This window comes from Phyllostomus hastatus, unplaced genomic scaffold (assembly GCF_019186645.2).
Source record: "Phyllostomus hastatus isolate PE091 unplaced genomic scaffold, TTU_PhHast_1.1 phas_contig_30, whole genome shotgun sequence".
Taxonomy (NCBI): Eukaryota; Metazoa; Chordata; class Mammalia; order Chiroptera; family Phyllostomidae; genus Phyllostomus; species Phyllostomus hastatus.
Genome location: NW_025333841.1, coordinates 837,674 through 851,637, shown reverse-complemented (window position 1 = coordinate 851,637; position 13,964 = coordinate 837,674). Strand labels below are relative to the sequence as shown.

The window sequence follows — 13,964 nt, the reverse complement described above, 5'->3', positions numbered from 1 at the left end:
CTAGCAATTTCTGTCACCACTGTCCTGTTCATCGCTATCCCCATAGTTAGAGTAGCACTTGGCACATAGTAAGTCAGCACAAATATATCTTTTGAATAGAGTGGTTTGAGGTTTGTTGTTCAGTTATGGAGATCAGAAACATATAGGAGTTGGTTAAGCAATGGGTTCTTAGATTCAACACCAAAAATGCAAGCAACAAAGAGGAAATTGGACTGTAAAAATTTTTAAAAATTATTTCTTCTACAAGAAATACCATAAAAAGGTGAATAGGCACCCCAAAGAAAGAGAGAAAATATTTGGAAAGCATATATTTGGTAAAGGTCTAGTATCCAGAATATAGAAAGGACTCTTAGAACTCAACAACAAAAATACTAATGAGCAATTAAAAATTTTGGTAAAAGATTTGAATAGACATTTCACCAATTAAGATATACAAATATCAAAAAAAAGCACATGAAAATATGCTCCATATCATTAGTCACTAGGGAAATGCACATCAAAACAACAATAAGATACCACTGCACACCTACTTGGAAGGCTATGACCAAAGAAATAACAAGGATATGAATAAAGTGAAACCCTCATACACTTCTGGAGGGAACATAAAATGGTGCTGTTTCTAGAAAATCACTTGGCAGTTTCTTAGCAATTTAAGCATAGACTTCCTATACTGCCCAGCATTTCCACTTCTAGGTATATAACCCAAAAATTTAAAACAGGAGGAAAAAAATCAGGTGAATGAAGCATTACAAAAGCAATAATATTTTAAGACAGATAATATTTTAGGCAGATAATATTTTAAGGAGAAAAATGGTCAACTTTATTAAATACTCTTCATAGATGAGGACAAACAGGTGGTTATTGAAATTGATAATATGGAGGTCATTGGTAACTTTGAAAAAAAGATGAAAAGAGTGGGAAAGATTTAATATGAACCTGAATGATGTGTATTAAGGTGATAATGTGATGGGAGGAAGTGGGCGTGGATAGACATTTTCTTTTGAGAGCGTTGGGGCTAAGGAGAGGAGAGGAGAAATATGGGGCTATAGCTAGAGGAGGATTTGATACCAAAAGTAAATTTTTAAAAGGATAGATTCTAGTCATATCTGTATGCTGATATAAATTATTCAATGAAATTGATGAAATAAAACATCAAGGAGATAATTGCAGAAGAAAAAATATTGAGACCACAAGAGGGGTATTCAGAGTACTAGTAGATGGGATTTATATTAAATCTGCAAGAGTTAGCCTTACATGAGGACAGGTAATATTTATACATTGTACAGAAGAGAAGGAAATAATCATGGTATAGTTATAAATGTAGGTAATATGGTAGATTTGCTGAGGAAGGCATAAGGACATTCTCTATGCTTCATTTTTTTTTCAGTGAAGGTTAAGATAAGGTTATAAAATGTCAGTAGTGAGGGTGGGGTTTTGAGGAACTGAGAGGATAAGTATTGATTATTCATTTTGAATAATAGAAATCGGCACATAATATAAAAGGATTGCTGATTTGAGATATGTGGTCAAAAACTCAAGGCGAGACCAGGCAGTTCAGTCTTGTAAATTTCTATAGCAAAATTCATCATTTACATACAGGAACAAAGTAGGTAGATGGCTAGATTTAAGAAGGGTGTAGTTTTGCCAAGAAATTACCATAGTGGAATGTAGGCAGGGAGATGAAAGTTTATGAAAATGAGTGATAATAATAATGGACTATGAACAATAAGTTGGTTAGGAATGAGGAGATGAGAAATAAAAAGGGTGATTAATTGTGAGATGTAGTGGAGTTCATAGATTGGAGTTCAAAGTTGAAGAACTGTTGGAGGAGTTTGTGTGTGTGTGTGCATGCACATGCATGTGAGGGAGGCACTTTGGCAGGAAGAATACTCAGCTGTAGCTCAAGATGTACACTTTAAGATCAAGATTTAAGAGTTGGTTCAACTTGGGGGGATGTCAAAGTCTAGAGCATGAGCATTAAAGATAGTGGCTTAAGTGTGATGGGAGAAAAATATCATAGGAGATGAGAGAACATGAAAGTTTTGCAAAGCCAAAATGTTGGGTTAATATACACGTGGATGATAGATGTTGAAGTTGCCAAAACTGTGACTGAAAGTAACTGAGACGTTAAAGTGAGTAATGAGTGAAGAAGACATAAGGAGGAGTAGCACATGATATTGTGTAATAGAATGAACTACAAATGAAATCTGGATTCTGAAGGAGAAAGGGGCAGAAATGGTTTGGAAGGAACAATAAGAAGCAAATCAGCCACCTCCTCTGCTTCTACTCTCTGGAGTATGTAAGGAAAACTAATGTTTACTTAAGATGACTGCAGGAGAAGTGATTTCCTCAAGGCATAGCCATATTGCATTTATAAAACAGAAATGAAAGAAATACTGAGAGAAGAATTTGAAGCTACTGGAAAGTTTGTTAATGATTGACTATGAGATACAGAGGGCAGAAAAAAGGGCTTTTGAAGATGGGGAGAGTTAGGTCTAATTTTGTTATGTGTAGGAGAATATGTGGACAGGAGTCTGGTAATAATGGGTAATCTGCAGGTAGTGACTGAAGTTAACAGTGACAAAACAGGACAAACTGTGATTGTAGGGCAGTCTGGGAGGTGAATAAAGCCCTCCTGACTGGTGATTGTTTAATTAAGATTGACCTGGAACCCAGAAGAATCCAGAAACACCAATGGAAACTCACTTCCTCTAAATATCATGTAGCTGCATGACAATCCAGTCTTCTAAAGATAGACTAATAAGGGCATCTAAGGGAGTAAATTTGAAAGGAGAGAAGTGTGTGTGCTCTGAAGCATGGGTATGTATGAAAAATATCAGCATTGTATTCTAATTCTAGGAGGTTGCTATTATAGACATATGGAGCTATGCACTATTTTTGGACCACTCAAGATGCCTTAACACACGTGGCCCACATGCAGGTACCAACACTTACTGGGCACCTGTGCACACAAAGCTAGGAGAGCAGAAAGGCTGTAGGGAAATGGTATTGTTGTCCCAATACAGGAATGCATTTACTTAGGCTTCCTAAATGGCAGCTGGAAAATAAATGGAAGAAAGGAAAGTGAGTTTATTTTTTTCCTAAAACTCATGGACACAGACATCAGTATGGTGGTTACCAGAGGGAAGAGGCATATTACCTGCAGATTACCCATTATTACCTAGACTCCTGTCCACATATTCTCTAGGGGGAGTAGTAAAGGGTAAAGAGGGTCAAATATATGGTGATGGGAGATGATCTGACTTTGGGTGGTGGGTGCACAATGCAAGATACAGATTATTCATCATAGACATGTACACTTTAAACCTGTATGATCTTATTAGCCAATATCATCCCAATAAATTTAATTAAAAATAAAAGTGTTGGTGTTAGGTTGGTGAGTGCTTCTTGGGAGGAAACTCAGATTGTAAAAGGAAGAAAGTGAGTTCCAGATCTTGCACCCAAGTACAGGGACTGGATTCTGTTTCATTTTTTGCAGGTTCTGCCTTTTCTTATTTTCTTCTCTTTTTCTTTCTTATTCCTGAAGAGAGTACTTTACTAACACTAGCATCTTATGTGTATGGCTTCCTTCAAACCCTGACACTGGAAGAGAATGAAAATTCACCTTCTCAAGGGTTAAGAGAAAAGTATAATGGCTTGGGATTTGTTTGAGGGGGCACTTTTGTTTTTAAAATAGACATCTTTGGAACTCAAAGGCATTTGGAACTTAAAAGATGGAGTTTCTTGACATGGTATCTGGTGCCTGGATGAAGAGAATTCTGTGGTGGAATGGATAGAGCTGTGTAAGGGGCATCAGGACACCAGAGTTCTAGCTCTGACTCTGCCATTTGCTTTCTGTGAGGCAGCTGGTGTGTTGCTGTTGTTTCCTGGGACTCAGTGACCTTGTCTGTAAAGGGAAGGGCTAGACTGCATCATCTGTGAGTGTCTGTGTATTTTGCATAAATTCAGTGTTACCTGATTGTTTTCTCACTAGTTGTAAAGTGCATGCTGTTCATTCTGTGGGATTTGGGGGGAGACTTTCTACTTCTCATAAAATTCAGAATGCCTGTAGGATATCTTGGCTTTCTTTTACTGGGTTGACATTTTTTAATTCTATAGCCCCAAAACAATTTATTTAATTGACTTTGCTATATGGAGTTTTATTTCATGTTACAGAGGGAAAAAACCCCTTTTTTGGCTTGTCACAATTTAAGAGTATTGGACTACCTATGTCCTTTTCCAATTTTTGAACATTAATGGGAAAAGAGAGGTCACAAACACTTTCTCGCATTGTTCAGTCTGTAAGCAAAACCATTTGGAAAATTTTTCCAGGGTAAGTTTATAGATGAAGATTCTGTACTACTGCTCACAGAAAGGGCATGGTAAATAGTGAATGATGGCATGTATAGATGCTTTTTGGGGTTTACTTCTTGCTCTCAAGTGAAATTTGCTGTCATTACTTTTTCAAACATGTTTTCTATCCCTGCTCCTCCTCTTCTTCTGGTATCCCTATTATATGGATATTATTATGTTTCATGTTGTCTGGCAGCTCCCTTAACTCTTCTTCGTTCTTTTTGAGTCTTTTTTCCTTTTCTTGCTCTTTCTGGGAATTTTTTTCTACCTTGTTCCCTAGCTTGCTCATTCAATCCTCTGCTTCACTGAGCCTACTTTTAATTCCTTCTCCTGTGTTCTTCAATTCTGAAATTGTATTCTTCATTTCCTCATGGCTCTTATTCATAGTTTCTATGTCCTATTTCATGCTGATATAGTTCACAGTAAGTTCCTTGTACCTTCTCTGTAGTTTTTGGTAATTTTCACTTAGCTCATTGAGCTTTCTTATAAGCATTGTTTTGAGCTCAATGTCTGATAGCTTACTTGCCTCTGTTTCATTTAGCACTCTTTCTGGGGATTCCTCCTTTCCCTTCCATTGGGGATTGTCTCTTTGTCTCCCCATTTTAGGGGAGACTGTTCTTGTTTGCTTCTACTTCTTAAATTTATATGCTTTGACTCTCTGTCTATGTGGTGTGAACTTCTGTGGTAGGAGACCTGTGTGATTCAGTGGTGCAGTCTCCTTGATCACCTGAATTTGATGCTCTGGGGATGCCCTTTATGCCATTTGTGTTGGCTCTCTGGATGTAATTTGTTTGTTTTTGATTGTTGTTGGGTTGTTCTTTGGTGGGTCCTTCCCTACATCTGGTTGACTGAGAGTCACTCCACCCACCACATCTTGTATGCTGTTGTGCAGATGCTGCCAGAACAAACACACAAAGCCAAGGAAACAAACCCACACCTACAGAAATAACTCCCACACACAATCCCACTATCAACAGCAAATGAACCAGTATTAATAAAGGTGTAAAGAGATTAAGGCTATTATAAGAAAAAAGAGGAAATATGAAATGACCTACTGGAAGAAAAATGATTTTGAGAGGGTAGAGGGAAGAGCACTAATAAGAATAGGGTTTGGAGGAATTTGAAGAGAGAAAGTAAAATTTACATCATAAATAAAATAGAGAATGAAGAAGGCAGAATGGAGTGAGAGAAGGGAAGCATACAGTATTAAGTTTAAACAGAAATTTTAAAAAGTAAAATAAAGAGAGAGAGAGAAAGAAAAAGGAAAATAAATAAATAAATAAATAAATAAATAAATAAGAACCAAATTGGAGAGAAAGATACACCCCAGCACTATCAACAACAAATAAGCTAAAATTAATATAGGTAGAATGGGAGTAAGAGGGGAAAAAGAAAGAAAGAAAAGCTTAAGAAATGTCTAGAGGAAAGGGAAGTGATTTTGAGATGATAGAGAGAGATGGAACACTAAGAGAGAGGAACGAAAACCAGGCTAAGACAGGGAAAAATTTAAATTTGAGACTAAAAAAAGTAAGAGAAGGGAACAGTAATATTTGAGATTTGAAATACAAAAATAGTGAAGATCTAGAGATAAAGCTGAAAAAATTCAGCAACAACCCTATCCATAACCAATGAACAAAGGTTGCTAAAGGTGGAAAGAGAATGCGGGTATTTTAGGAGTGGGAAAAAGAATGTGAGATGACCATTGACAAGAAAATTGGTTTTGTGAGGCTGGATGGGGGAGAACTATTAAGAGTGCAGAGTGGAAACAAGTTGTAGCAAGAGAGAAAACAAAATTTAAAATGAAAATTATGAGGCAAGAAGAAGGTAAAATGGGGTAAGAGAAGGGAGGAGCAAAATGTGTTAATTGAAATAAACTATAATATAAAATCTAGTGACTTCATATACACAAACTTGAAGGACAAAAAAATGAATGTTACCAATCTATGCAGGAAAGAAAATATCACAAATCAGGGAAAGACCATGGTGGATTTCGTCTCAGTAGCATCTAGTTTTTACCATTGTTTTTTTTTTTCTTTTCTGGATCCACCTCTGGTGATGTCAGATGGTGACCTTGTCTGGCCTTAGGCAGCCTGTTGGAGACTACCAGGGATCTACTGTCTGTGGCTGACTCCTTCAGTTGTTAGTCTAGTCAATCTGCACTCAGTAGTCAGGCTTAAGCACCAGAGGGTGAGACAGAATCCCTCCTGGGGTGGGGGCTGTTGCTGTCACTTGAAGGGGAGTGGTCTGCCTGAGCACCAATGACTGCCTGTTGGGCATTTATGGGGGATGACTCAACACCAAGAACCTGGCAGCTACTGACTCCTCTCCCCAAAGCCTCTGTCGCCAGTCTCCCCTCAAGCATATCTAGCCCACTTTGCCCCCACCCTTTGCCAGAGCCCAGGGTAAGTGGCTGCAAATGAAAATTTATGTGTTGACCCTTTAAACAGCTCTTTGCTTCTCCAGCTGTCCATCTCTGGCAGAGAGAAACCTTGCTGCTTTTGCAGCTAGATGTTATATGTGTACTTTTCAGGCTCTGGTTCTCTACACTGGGGATCCCAGCTTAGGGTTTAGACCCTGCACTTCTCAGGGGAATCCAGCTGGCTGCTTAAATATCCCTCTGGCTCTTCAGCTGCTGCCTGTGGGTGCCCGGCCAGCCCTTTGGTGTCTCCTCCGATTTCTGTACCAGTCAGGTTTTGCTGAAGCTGTTTCTTCTGTCAGTCCATGGCTATAAGGCTTTTCTCTCACTATTGTACAGTTGTTTATTCTGGATGATTCCTCCACAATTTAGCTGTACTTCCAGATTAGTTCTGGGAGGAGGTTAGTGTAACTTCCACTCCTATGCCATCTTGGATCTCCAAATTATTACTTTTTTAATTATTGTGTTTGTATTGGTGATGGGTTGGCACATGTAGCTGTTGCAAAAGATGTATTTTGTTTTTATTTTTCAATTATAGTTTATATTCAATATTATTTTGTATTAGTTTCAGGTTCATAGTGGTTAAACAATCATATAATTTACAAAGTATTCCCCCTGACATTCCCAGTACCCACCTGGCACCATACATAGTATAATATATTCCTTATGCTGTGCTTTACATCCCCATGACTATTTTGTGACCACCAATCTATACTTCTCAGTCCCTTCACCTTTTCCATCTAGTCCCCCAAAACCCCTCCCATCTGGTAACCATTAATCTGTTCTCTGTATCTATAAGTCTGTTTCTATTTTATTGTTTATGTTGTTCTATAGATTCCACATATAAGTGAAATTATTTGGTATTTGTTTTTTTAAGACTGAATTATTTCACTTAGCATAATAGCCTCTAGGTCCATCCATTTGGACCATCCATTTGCTGTAGCAGATGGTAAGATTTTATTCTTTTTTATGGCTGAGTAGTATTCCATTGTATATGTGTACTACAGCTTTTTTTAATCCACTCATTTATTGATGGGCACTTGGGTGCTTCCATAGCTTGGCTACTTTAAGTAATGCTTCAGTGAATATAGGGGTGAAAAATTAATTTAAAATCAATTAAATCCATATGACTGGTGTGTCATGTAAAACCACTCTTTTCTTGTTGCTTTTCTGTCTGGAAGTTCTGTCCACTGATATCAATGTGATATTGAAATCCCCTACTATGACTATTACTGTCAGTCTCTCCCTTTATGTCCATCAAGATGTGCTTTATATATTTAGATGTTCCTATATTGAGTGGGTAAATATTTATAAGGGTTACAACAAATGATGTATTTCTGAATAATTTTATGGCTGAACCAATGTGCATACTTCTGACCTTTTGTCTCTGCATTCCTAGGGTCGTTATGGTTGCTGCCGCTTTCTTCGAGATGGATATAAAACTCCTAAAGAGGTAGGTTTCTTCTCCCCAAAATGATTCCGAGGTAAAATGTACACTACTTATATGCAGCCTCATTCAGAGAAAATACTTACCTCATTCATGGTATTTAAAGTATGACTAAATAGGATTAACAATAGGTGATATTTTTTACTTTTGTTGGACTTAGTAGCCAAGTTCTGTTTGTCATCTTTTCTGAATTAAATAAAATAGAGGAAGTATAGTTACTCCAATTTTTGCAGTTGGTTAGTTTCAGGTTAGATGCTGAAATCAGTGGATGAAAGCTTAAGCAGAAACACAATATTTGCATAGTCTCAAAGTATCTTCCCCTGAAATATTTAATAATGATATAGTGTAAAATCTTTCCATCAAATTTTTCTGGCTCCCTTCCATGTTTTGCAGTTGGTTAGTTCTAAACAGTTCATGATCTCAAAAAATTAATTTCCTTGTGTGACACTTGTTAAAAGTTTTCATTGAGTCCTGGCCTGGTGGCTCAGTTGATTGGAGCATCATCCTGTGCACCAAAGGATTATGAATTTGTTTGCCAATCAGGGCACATTCCTAGGTTGTGGGTTCCATCCCTGCACACAGGAGGCAACCGATTGATGTTTTTCCCTCTCATCAATGTTTATCTATCATCTATCTATCTATCTATCAATCTATCTATCTATCTATCTATCTCCTCCTCTCTAAAATGAATGATCATGTCCTCAGGTTAGAATTGAACATTTAAAAAATATATTTAAAAATTTCTCCTTGGAATTATCAATTAAGAAAATTAAGTATTTTTAAAAAAATATTTTTATTGTTATTCAAGTACAGTTGTCTCCATTTTCCCCACCACCATTCCCCCCCCACCCCCAGCCATCCCCACCTCCCATGCTCCATCCTACCACTTATAGGTGAGATCATATGGTATTTGTCTTTCACCACCTGGCTTATAAAAAAAAAGAAAGAAAAGCATTATTAACAGGAATGAATGATCAGTAAGAAGCACTTTCACTGACAAAATAGACATTTAATGCTTAGATTTGCTGGTTGAGAGCCATTATAATAATTTTTTTAAATCATTGAGCTCAACCCTTGTGGTCTACTTCCTCTCTTAAATTTTATTGTTTAGCACTGTTGACTTCTGCCCCTACCAATCTACTAAAATTATACTCTGAAACATTATCATAATCTACTAAGTGACTGATCCAATAGTCCTTCCTCAATCCTTATCCCACTTGACTTCTCTGTAGCACATCAGTGTTACCTACCCCTATGTATTCATGAAACTCTTTTTTCAGTTTTCACAACATTGCACCACCCTAATTCTTTTCCTCTTTCTGTTCATCACTTACCAAACTGTTAGGGTTTTCCAAGAATCTGTTCTTTGGCTGTTCATTCATTATGTATACGTACTGCATGTATAATTTTTGCTTCACGTATCACCTCACAAGGATGGTTCCTAACCCTCATCTCTTTTTGTTTCTTTATAATTTTTTATTATGGAAGTACTATCTTATTACCTTAGAAAATAGAGAAAAATTGTACTGAAAGAAATGTCATTTAGAATTGTTTTTTAACTTTATTTTTATTGGTTATACTATTACAGTTGTCCTTGTTTTTCCCCCTTTGCCCACCTCCATCTACCTATCACCCTGCTTCCCTGAGCCCATCAGCACACTGTTGTCTGTGTCTATGGGTTATGTATGTATGTTCTTTGGCTGATCCCTTCATCTTCTTTCATCCAGTCCCCCTCCTTCCTCTCCTCTGATAGCTCTCAGTCCATGTATCCATACCTCTGTTTCTATTTTGTTCAACAGTTTCTTTTATTCATTAGATTCCACATATAAGTGAGATTATGTGGTATTTGTCATTCTCTGACTGGCTTATTTTGCTTATCATAATACTTTCCAGGTCTATCCATGCTGTTGCAAAGGGTAAAATTTCCTTTGTTTTTATGGTTGAGTAGTATTCCATCGTGTAAGTGTACCACAGCTTTTTTAACCACTCATCTGCCAATGGGCACTTGGGCTGCTTTCAAATCTTGGTTATTGTTGTAAATAAGGCTGCAATGAACATAGGGGTACATATATTCTTTTGAATTAGTGTTTCAGGATTCTTAGGATATATTCCCAGAACTGGGATCGCTGGGCCAAAAGGCAGTTACATTTTTAGTTTTTTGAGGAAACTCCATACCGTTTTCCATAGTGGCTGCACCAGTCTGCATTCCCACCTACAGTGCACTAGGGTTCCTTTTTCTCCATATCTTTGCTGGTACTTATTGTTTGTTGATTTATTGATGGCATCCATTCTGGCAGGTATGAGGTGAGTGTCTCATTGTGGTTTTAATTTGTATCTTTCTGATGATTAGTGACATTGAGCATTTTCCATATCCGTTGGCCATTTGTATGTCCTCTTTGGAGAAGTGTCTATTCAGGTCCCTTGCCCATTTTTGTATATGGATTCTTTGTCTTCCTGGTGTTGAATTCTATAAATTCTTTATATATTTTAGAAATTAATCTCTTATCATATATATCATAGGCAAACATATTTCCTGTATAGTGGGTTCCCTTTTCACTTTGTTGATGGTTTCTTTTGTTGTGCAGAAGCTTTCTAGTTTAATATACCATATTTTTTGGACCATAAGATACACCTAGGTTTTAGAGGAGGGAAATAGGAAAAGTAATTTTTGAATCAAAAAATGTAGTAAAATACTTAATAACATAAATAACATAATATTTTACCAGTGTAAATGTAAACAGAACTCAACAGCAGCATTAACAACCATTACTCCTCCCAAATTTTGGGGGGGAATGTGTGTCTTATAGTTTGAAAATATATGGTAGTCCTGCTTGTTTATTTTTTCCTTTGTTTCCCTTGCCCTAGGAGGAATATCAGCAAAAATATTGCTAACATGAGATGTTGGATATTTTATGGCCTGTGTGTTCTTCTAAGATTTTTATGGCTTTGGGGCTTACATATAAGTCTTTTATCCATTTTGAGTTTATTCTTATGGATGGTATAAGATGGTCTACTTTTATTTTTTTGCATGTACCCTCTAATTTTCCCAACACCACTTATTAAAGAGACTATATTTACTCCATTTTATGTTCTTGCTTCCTTTGTCAAATATTAATTGACCATAAAGGCATGGGTTGATTTCTGACTCTCTGTTCTGTTCCATTGATCTATATGACAGTTTTTATACCAGTACCAGGCTGTTTGATTACAGTGGCTTTTTAGTATAGTTTGATATCCAGTATTGTGATCACTCCAACTTTGATCTTCTTTCTCAAGATTGCTGAGGCTATTTGGGTTCTTTTTTGGTTTCATGTAAATTTTTAAAATATTTGTCCTAGATCAGTGCAGTATCCCATTGGCATTTCAATAGGAATTGTATTGAATCTGTAGATTGCTTTGGGTGGTATGGACATTTTAATAATGTCAACTCTTTCAATCCATGAAACGGTATATGCTTCCACTTATTTGTATCTTCATCAATTTCTTTCTTCAGTGTCCTATAGTTTTCTGATTACAGATCTTCTACCTCCTTCGTTAAATTTATTCCTAGGTACTTTATTTTTGTTGTTTTTGCAATAGTAAATGGGATTGTTTTCTTAGGTTCTCTTTTCAATAGTTCATATTGGTGTACAAAAATGCCATCAATTTCTGAATATTATTTTTGTATCATACTGCTATGACAAATTCATTTGTTAAGTCTAGTGGTTTTTTGGTGAAGTCTTTAGGGTATTCTGTGTACAGTATTATGTCATCTGAAAAGAATGAGAGTATTGCTTCTTCCTTTCCAGTTTGGATGCCTTTCATTTCTTCTTCTTCTCTAATTACTGTGGCTAGGACTTCCACTACTATGTTGAATAAGAGAGGTAAAAGCAGACATCCCTATCTTGTTACTGATCTTAAAGTAAACTCTTAGTTTTTGCCCACTGAGTATACTGTTTGTTGCATGTTTTCATACATGACCTTTATTACGTTGAGGTATGTTATCTTTATTCCCACTTTGCTGACAGTTTTTATCATAAACGTTTGCTGGATTTTATCAAACGCTTTTTTTGCATCTATTGATATGATCATGTAATTTTTATCTTCATTTCATTCATATGATGTATCACATTTATCAATTTGTGAATATTGTACTAACCTTGCATTCTTGGGATAAATCCCACTTGATCATAGTGTATACAATCTTTTTAATGTATCACTGGATCCAATTTGCTAATATTTTGTTGAGGGCTTTAGCATTTATATTCCTCAAGGATATTGGCCTAGAATTTTCTTTCTTTGTAGTGTCTTTATCTGGTTTTGGAATTAGGATAATGCTGGCTTTGTAAAAATAGCTTGGAAGCCTTCCCTTGTCTTGAATTTTTTGAAATAGTTTGACACAGATAGGTTTTATTTCTTTGAATGTTTGTAAAATTCACTTTTGAAGCCATCTGGACCGGGAATTTTGATTGCTGGGATTTTTTTTTGATTACTGCTGTTATTTTATTGGTTATAATGAATCTATTTAGGTTTTCTCATTCTTATTGATTCAGTTTTGGAAGATTGTGTGTTTCTAAAAATTTATCCATTGAGCCTAGTTTGTCTAATTTGTTGGCATATAGTTGTTCATAGTATTTTCTTACAATTCCTTGCAATTCTGTGATATCAGTTGTTACTTCTCCTCTTTCATTTCTGATTTTATTTATTTGGGTCCTCTTTTTTTCTTGAGTCTGATTAAAGGTTCATCACTGTTGTTTATCTCTTCAAAGAACTAGCTCTTGGTTTTTTAAAATCTTTGTAATTTTTTTAAGTCTCTATGTCATTTATTTCACTCTGATCTATATTATTTCCTTCCTTTTACTCTCTCTGTGCTTTGTTTTTTCTGGTTCTTTTAGGCTAGGGTTAGATCATTTGAGATTTTTCTTGCTCCCTGAGATAGGCCTGTAATGCTATGAACTTTCCTCTCAGGATTGGTTTCACAATGTCTCACAAGTTTGGGGTTGTTGAGTGTTCATTTTCATTTGTTTCTGGATAATTTTTTATTTATTCCTTGATCTCACTGATAACCCATTCATTGTTGAATAACATGCTATTTAGCTTTCATGTATGTGGTTGTGTTTGAGTTTCTCACTGAAGTTGATTTCTAGTTTCATGTCATTATGATCTGAGAAAATGCTTAATATTTTTTCAATGTTATTGAATTTGTTTAGATTTATTTTGTTTCCTAACATGTGGTGCATATTTGAGAATGTTCCATGTGCACTTGAGAAGGATATACATTCTGGTGCTTTGAGATGAAATGTTCTGTAAATATAAATTAAATCCATTCAATCCAGTGTCTCATTTGTGGTCACTGTTTATTGATGATTTTTTATCTGGAAGATCCATCTATTGATGACAGTGGGGGTCTTAAAATTCCTTACTATGACTGTATTACTGTTGATCTCTCCCTTAAAGTTCACCAAGACTTTCTTTATGTCTTTAGGTGCTCCTATATTGCATACCCTCATCCCTTGCTATTTTCTAAACATTTCTGTTTTATTTTGTGTTGCTCTCTAAAACTTAAGAAATACAAAAGCAAATTCAAGTTTATTAAAGATTAATCTCAGTTCTTCATAAATGTGCCTGTAGTTTCATTATTATTCCAGTTCTAGTAGTTGGAAGTCACATCACAATGTACTTGCTAAGGCAAAGTTTTAGTATGTAAGTGATCTAACTTCTCTGAAGTAAACTATCAATAGTGAAAATTTATATTGTAATACCTCTGAT

At 36.0% G+C, this 13,964-nt stretch overlaps 1 protein-coding gene across 2 annotated transcripts in view; it reads left to right on the top strand.

Moving 5' to 3' along the window:
• The window catches only part of PHKA1 (phosphorylase kinase regulatory subunit alpha 1), a 132,150-nt gene that overhangs the window by 40,545 nt on the left and 77,641 nt on the right, over positions 1 to 13,964 (top strand). For both annotated transcript variants that reach the window (XM_045839350.1, XM_045839349.1), the window contains exon 9: positions 8,169 to 8,222. In XM_045839350.1, the coding sequence (XP_045695306.1) occupies positions 8,169 to 8,222 (54 nt within the window). The remainder of the gene's footprint in view (positions 1 to 8,168; positions 8,223 to 13,964) is intronic.